The sequence below is a fragment of the Pteropus vampyrus genome, unplaced genomic scaffold (genome assembly GCF_000151845.1).
Source record: "Pteropus vampyrus isolate Shadow unplaced genomic scaffold, Pvam_2.0 Scaffold116, whole genome shotgun sequence".
In the NCBI taxonomy this organism is placed as follows: Eukaryota; Metazoa; Chordata; class Mammalia; order Chiroptera; family Pteropodidae; genus Pteropus; species Pteropus vampyrus.
Window position 1 is genome coordinate 2,003,179 of NW_011888897.1, and position 7,066 is coordinate 2,010,244.

The 7,066-nt window shown below is 51.7% G+C and overlaps 1 protein-coding gene across 1 annotated transcript; it reads left to right on the forward strand.

The window, feature by feature from the left end:
• Nucleotides 1-770: 770 nt before the first annotated feature.
• MLF2 (myeloid leukemia factor 2) lies at nt 771-5,330 on the forward strand. Its single transcript, XM_011365831.2, has 9 exons — nt 771-1,003; nt 1,522-1,600; nt 1,853-1,979; nt 2,234-2,269; nt 2,839-2,892; nt 3,295-3,423; nt 3,593-3,752; nt 4,310-4,522; nt 4,786-5,330. Exons 2-8 carry the CDS (start codon nt 1,551-1,553, stop codon nt 4,495-4,497), a joined length of 744 nt encoding a protein of 247 aa, XP_011364133.1. The 5' UTR covers nt 771-1,003; nt 1,522-1,550; the 3' UTR covers nt 4,498-4,522; nt 4,786-5,330.
• The last annotated feature ends 1,736 nt before the right edge of the window (nt 5,331-7,066 follow it).

Genomic DNA, 7,066 nt, shown 5'->3' on the forward strand with positions numbered 1-7,066 from the left:
TGAAAACACGGGAGTTAGATAAAAGAAAGAGTGAGGTTGGCACTAAACTAAATGATTTCAGAACTAGAGCCTTTTCTCAGTCTGACCCCTTACAGCAGATTAACAGAGGGGTCCAGGGGCCTTGCCAACTCCAGTTCCCTAGGGGCTGTAGTTCCAGCCTGGCCGAAGAACGCCATCTGGCGGCCGAACCCATCAACCTAGATACTCTGCCCCAGCCCGAGTTCTCGAAGCTAGAGCTAGACCTGGGCAGAACTGTCACCTCCTCTACTACGTCACTCTGAGGGCGACGCCCCTGCCTGGATCGCGCTTCCTCCTGCCTGGATCGCGCTTCCTCCTGAAAGGACTGGCCCTAGTGCTTCCCCCGCAGAAATGCCTCCCTTCGTCCTTCTAGGGCTGAACGCTCCGTGGATAGAAAAACTGCTCCAGGCTCCTCCCAGGAGCCCGCCCCTCCCCCATGGGAACCTGTCCCACGTCCTCTTCCTTCCCCTGAGTGAACGTGCCGCCCTGCCCCAGCCCCGTCCCTGGCGAGGCATGGACTCTTCTGCTCCCCTTGAAACCCTTACAGGGAGCCTCTGCCTGTCCGCAGACCCAAATCAGGTTACCAATTAGCCCCACCTTCTCCTCGCCCCGAGAGAACCCCACAACCTGCCCCCGCGCCCTGCCCCCCGCAACCCCGTCGCCCCAGGAAGGGGCCCTCGACTCCACCCCACGCCCGTCAGTGGGCGGAGCTCCGCGGCTCCGGCCCCGGAGTGGGCGGTCCCACCGTGACGTCACTTCCGTCCGGGCCTGGCCGCGGTTCGGGTTCCGTGGGCCGAGGGGTGGTACGGAGGTGGCAGCTGTGGGAGGAGGCGGCGCGGGAGGCTGTGGAGCTCAGGCCCGGACCAATCCCGCGTTCCGGCCCGCAAGCCCTGATCCTGCAGCGCATCGAGAGGCGAGACCGGCCGGATGGGCCGCTGAGCCCAAATCGGGGACCCGTGAGGCTCGAGCGGAGCGGGGCTGCACGGTATGCGAGTCTGAGATGCGGGGAGGGGAGAGTCAGGCCCGCCTCATCTGCTTGCCTGGCGGGGAGGCCGAGGCTAGGGGAGCCGCTGACAGTTGCAATGGGGACAACGAGGCCCGCCAGAGGAGGCCTGGCAGCGGCTGAGTGTAAGGAGGGGGCGGGGTGGTTGGGGTCATTAATGGGCGTAGGGCCAGCACTTGGGATTCGCATCCGGAACTGTGGCGTCGGGGGAGGGGAGTATGCTTCTGGCCAGGGCTTTGGGAAGAGGATGGCTCTGAGTGGGGGAAGCAGAAAACTGAGAGGCTTGGAAATTTTCCCATGGCCCTCCTTTGAGAGAGCGATGTTTGAAGAGCTCTTCTCTCCCTAAAGGGTGGTATTGAACACCTGGAGAAGGGTCTCACTGGAGTTTTTTGGGGGTCAGCTACAGTATTTGGAAGGGACAGTGCTCTGAGAGTCCCAACACTGAGTCCGTGTGCAAAGCCTGGCTCTCTCAAAGTATCTGAGCCTCCCCATCTTTACAGTGTTGAGCCCCTCTGGAGCTAAAATCAGGATGTTCCGCTTCATGAGGGACGTGGAGCCTGAGGATCCCATGTTCCTGATGTGAGTATTCCCTCCCCCGCATGCTCTAGAGCACTCATCCCACTCCACTTCAGGTCTCAGAGTAGTTCCAACAGACATCTGGGTTCCCACTGCTGGCACTGATTGAAACTGGTTGGATACTCAGCTCCAGCTCGGACTTAGAGGGGAAATAGGCATCTGTGCCACTGTTTCCCTAGGACTGTTTTCTTTTGCGGAGAGAAGCAGTCGACTACTTGGCCCTTCTGCCATCCACACTGTATACTCACTCCACAGGGACCCCTTTGCTATTCACCGTCAGCATATGAACCGAATGTTGTCTGGTGGCTTTGGATATAGCCCCTTTCTCAGCATCACAGATGGCAACATGCCAGGGACCAGGCCCGCCAGCCGCAGGATGCAGGTAATGGTGCTGCAATATACCTGAAACCCAAAGAAAAGTTGGAGGGTGGTTAGTAAAGCCCTTGACTTTTCTTGTATTACAGCCACCTCAGCAAGTGGGATGAACTGGAAGTGGGGGAAGGGGTCTGGAAAAAGGGCTTAGTGATCTTTTGAGAGAAGGATGGGAAAGAAGTCGAAGCCATAGGTTTGGTTTGGGATTCCAATAAGATAGGTAGGATGTGGTATCTAATTTCTGTGCTTTCTGTGTTCCTGTAGGCTGGGGCTGTCTCCCCCTTTGGGATGCTGGGAATGGTGAGTCCTAATCTCCTGTGTCCTTCCATCTCAGACACACTCTATACTCTTAATACTTCCAAATGCGCCTCTCTAGAATAGCCTTATGGGTAACCCTAGAATCTTTTTATAGTGGTCACAAAGCTCTAGGCCTGCTTGCTGTGTGCTATCAGTCCTGAGCCAAAGATAAAGATGCTAATTTATTGATTCCGGTCCTTCTAGGAGCGATACTCATTAGGAAATGTAATTGTCTAGCAGTTTGTCATTTTGAGGAGGGAGGGAGGTGTGGTCGAAGGGTCAACTAGATACAGTTGTTAGATTTTTTAAGTTTCATGCCCAACCCTTTGATAGGTTAGAATCCGATGCTTTCTGAAGACAGGAGGAAATAGGGCAGTTAGAGGAAAGAAAATTGGATCAGAGCAGCCATAGAGACTGAGGAGGTGGGCGGCAGTATATACAAGAAGAAAAACATTCACAAAGAATGAGAAAGAGCAATTGCTAGATAGGAAGGAAGAGAAAGGGACTGGATAGTTGTGTAGCTAGTGGGTCATCCCTGAGTACTGACTCTGCTTTCCGTCTCCATGCTGCAGTCAGGTGGCTTCATGGACATGTTTGGGATGATGAACGATATGATTGGGAACATGGTGAGACTCTTTCCCCATCCCCTTCCCTGGCCCTGTTCTCAGTGATGGCTGGCAACACCTTGAATCCTTGGAGGCAGGAGTGGGGAAGAGTGCTAGAGAAGGGGTCAAGCAGGATAAAAAATTGAGTCCAGGGAACCCTGGGTTCTTGTGTCTGCTCTTACGCCTGAGTGCGAAGCAGCAGTGGCATGCTTGTTACTATGCAGTTAAGGCTCAGTCTCTTAAGGTCCTTCTTGTTTATTGCTGGACTCAGAGGAATTTGGGGGTAATGGTGAGTCCTGACATTTTCTCAGTTCTCACATTTTGTAGGGAAGATATGAGCAAGGACAGGCAGCTGACATGCGGGATCCCGTGTCCAGAGGGGAGCCCCTCTCCTCCAGTCCAATTATACCCTTTCCTCCTCAGGAACACATGACTGCTGGAGGCAACTGCCAGACCTTTTCATCCTCCACTGTCATCTCCTACTCCAATACGGGTGATGGTGCCCCCAAGGTCTATCAGGAGACGTCAGAGATGCGCTCAGCCCCAGGCGGGGTGAGTTGGAGGGCTTCTCCTCTCCCAGAGAAAGCCAGATTGAATGGCAGCCACAGAAACCCTAGCTGCTTTTTTCAAGATTGGGTTGTGGGTGGTTTGTCTCTCCTGGGTTGGTGTTGCCAGGCTTTAAAAGGGGCAGCTGAGTGCTTCGTTTTCTGCCTCATCTTAGATCCGGGAGACTCGGAGGACCGTACGAGACTCAGACAGTGGACTAGAGCAGATGTCCATTGGGCATCACATCCGAGACCGGGCTCACATCCTTCAGCGCTCCCGAAACCACCGCACAGGGGACCAGGAGGAGCGGCAGGACTACATCAACCTGGATGAGAGTGAGTCTTCTTGCTCACCAGCCTTCCAGCTTCTTGGCTAGTAGCCCCTCGTCCAGTTCCTGTAAACTAGGATATACCAGCTTTCTCTCTCTACCTCCATAGATATTTCTTGGGCAAGGTTATGTGTGAGACCAAGATTACTTCACTTGGAGCCTTGTTGATTTAGGAGCTGAGTCAGGTGCTGGCACTGTCCTCACCAAGGAGAGGCAAACTTTGTCACCTAAGTCAGATATTGATAGTAATCTACCATTTTCCACCTGGATCCTTTTTTTCAAATCAACAAATGTTTATTAAATACTTATCACGTGCTTGGGATTATGCTCCTTAACCTAGTAATTATATCATTCCAGATTTCTTTGTCAAGTAGTCAAGCCTGCTATTGGCTCCCAGGAACCATGTTGAACCCAAAATTGCTAAATACAGAAGTTGTCCTCCCCCACACCGCCCCATTCACCTAGTTTCAGCCTTTGCTGAGATTTTTTCTGTGTTAGAAGCCTGTGGCTCACTCTTGGGTCTGTTTCCAGAAGCCATGTCATGTCTGGTCTCTGTGTCTACAGGTGAGGCTGCAGCATTTGATGATGAGTGGCGGAGGGAGACATCTCGATTCCGGCAGCAGCGCCCTCTGGAATTTCGACGACATGAGGCTTCAGGGGGTGGAGGACGAAGGGCTGAGGGGCCTCCCCGTCTGGCCATACAGGGACCTGAGGACTCCCCCTCCCGACAGTCCCGCCGCTATGACTGGTGAGGGCCCTAGGCCCTCAGTCTCTCTTGTAAGTATTAGAGGAGTGGGGATTGTAAGGTGTCAAGCGTGGGAGGATGCCTGGGGAGCGTACCTGTGCACATTCCTCTGCCAGGAGGCAGAAGCAGTCCAGGTGTCCAGCAAATACTGCCTTTGATGGCAGTCTTACTTGATACAGAGAGAGAGACAGAGAGAGAGAGAACAATGCTCTCACTGCCATAGGGGTTAAACCTCAATTCCTGGCTTTTATATTTTGTCTTCCTTTTGATTATTGCTCATCTCTTCCCCTTCTAGGTACAGACTGAGAGGCTGAGAGATCATCCCCTGAAATAATTTCTTCCTCTCCAACTCCTACTCCCACTTTAATATTAAATTAACAGGCAAGCTGGCCCCACTTCTCCCTGGGGGTCTCAGGGAGATCCTTCCACTGTCCTCTTTACCTACTTTTTCCTTCTTTAATCTCCTTACCACGATGACTCCACTTGTCCTGTATCTGCTAACTTGATTTTTCATTTTGCTGCTCCACCTTTGAACCTCCTCACCTGCCCCATTCTACCCCTGCCATGCATTGAAGGCTTTTGTGGGGAGCTCTGGGTTTAGGAGTCTCCTCCATTCCTCAGCTACCCTAGATCTTTGCCCACCTCCTCCTCAGACTCCCCACTTCAGGGGCCATAGCTCTCGTCCAGGACTGTATGGCGAGAGAGGACTAGTTCCCCAACTTTTCTCCCTTCCCACCGTCTACACATCACAAAAATCTTTCCTATGCCCTTCTCTGCCTTTATTTTTTGACTTGTGCAACTTGTAACTAGGTGTTTATGGAATAAAGGAGAATGGAAAAAGACCAAGTAGGTTTCTGGCTTTACTTTTGATCTTTTCCCTGTTCAGTTTCAACTCTCCTGTCTCCTTCTAGTCACCTTACCTTCCCTGTGTCCATGTGTGGCCTTCATCACTTGAGTTCAGGCCCAGTACCTCAATGGGAATGACATTGGGACTGTCAGGGCACTGGCAGATGAGAAGCAGCAGTGGAATTCAGCTGGGCGAGCCTAGGAGCATTAAATGTAAGCATCTGTATTACTGGCTCTCTCCCTTGCTTTTTCTGTAACTTCATTTGTCAGGGGGACTATCTGGCATACAGGTGCCTGAGGAATTTGCTGCCCCCTTGTCCCTTGGGTATAGTCTCTCCCCTGGGCTCAGGGTGGGAACACGTGGTACAGAGCAGGAAGGAGCCCAAATAACCCTATGCAAGCCTTCAAGGGGGAGGAACTCTGGGATCAGCAATGTTCTACCAAATATTCTTCAGACCCTTCATCCCCAGTTGTGGAGAATTTGAGCCCAGGGAAAGAGACCAGAGAAGAAAACTAATCTGGAACCTGAGCAGTACTAGAAGGACATGAGGGGCTCAAATTTCTCAAGACATTCACTCTTGCTCTACGTAGCTCAGCCAAATGGGTCACACTGTTCCTCTTGGGAACTTAATAATGATGGTAAATGCTTGTGAGAGTCTGATGATGGTTTCCTCTACAGAAATCTTTAGTTCTTTTCAGTTAGTAAATCAAAGGCAAACAAAACACAAAATCCAAGTTCAAGGCTGCGGGTCTTCTCTGCTAAGGGAGGTTTTTCCCCATGTTACTGATGGACAAATAGATTCAAGAGGATTTGTCCAATTGTTCAATGAGCAGAAAGATGAAGTTGAGCTCAACAATCAGGCACTGACTTCCTAGTCCAAGGCAGGTGTTAAATCTTACTAAATAGAACTGGTAAAGATGCATGGCCAGAGTTAAGGGAACCAACCCAGTGGCTAAGAATCCATCCAGGAATCCCAGAAGTCAGATGGGTATAAATAATCCATCTCCACCTGGGTGCTGAATTGTGGACAGTGGTACTCAGTGCCTACAGCCCTCAGCTTCAAATGTAATCTGTGCTCTGTCCTGACAGACACATGTTTACTTCCTCTGGGAGTGGGAGTAGCCCACATCAGTCTCCTGAGGAGGCAGCAGGTGAAAGCACTAGAGTTGTAGAAGGAGCCCAGAGGCTGGGTCCTCAGCTCAGCTCAGCTCAGCTCTCCACCAACCTAGCCATGTGGTCTTGGGCAGGTCATTCACTTCCCCTGGACCACAGCTGTATAGGTCCCTTCTAGCTACAAAGTCTAAGGCTACAGTTCAGCTCAACTTCTCAACCTGGGTTTCAGTTCCAGTGTCCATACTCATGGGTGTAGTTCTAAGTGGAGGCTGGAGCAGGGCAAGGGGTGCCCTTATTTTCATCTAGGTGAGTCACTAGTGTTTCACAAGCTTTCCCATTTGAGTTCTGGCTTTCAGACATACACATTTTCACCTCTGCTCTCTGCTCTTGGGTGAGGACTACACTTCAACTCAGTACTTATTCCTAGGGCCTGTGACTGTAGTTCTGTCCTGTTGTGGGAAATTTGTTAGCAACAGCCTCTCAGTGAGGTGCTCAAGGACCAGCCCCCGGCACTTTCTGACCTGTCTGCCATTGTAGGTTGAGGGCCAGGCAGCAGAGACAGGATGGGAACTCCTGGCAGGAATGCTAATGTTTTATTTCTGGTCAGCTCTCCAAC

What these genes read in the sequence shown, in the direction of transcription:
- MLF2 (XM_011365831.2), top strand. Translation starts at nt 1,551, where the DNA reads ATGTTCCGCTTCATGAGGGACGTGGAGCCTGAGGATCCCATGTTCCTG. An exon ending in CCGCCAGCCGCAGGATGCAG is followed by an intron (nt 1,980 to 2,233) that starts GTAATGGTGCTG and finishes GTGTTCCTGTAG; the next exon opens with GCTGGGGCTGTCTCCCCCTT. An exon ending in CTACATCAACCTGGATGAGA is followed by an intron (nt 3,753 to 4,309) that starts GTGAGTCTTCTT and finishes CTGTGTCTACAG; the next exon opens with GTGAGGCTGCAGCATTTGAT.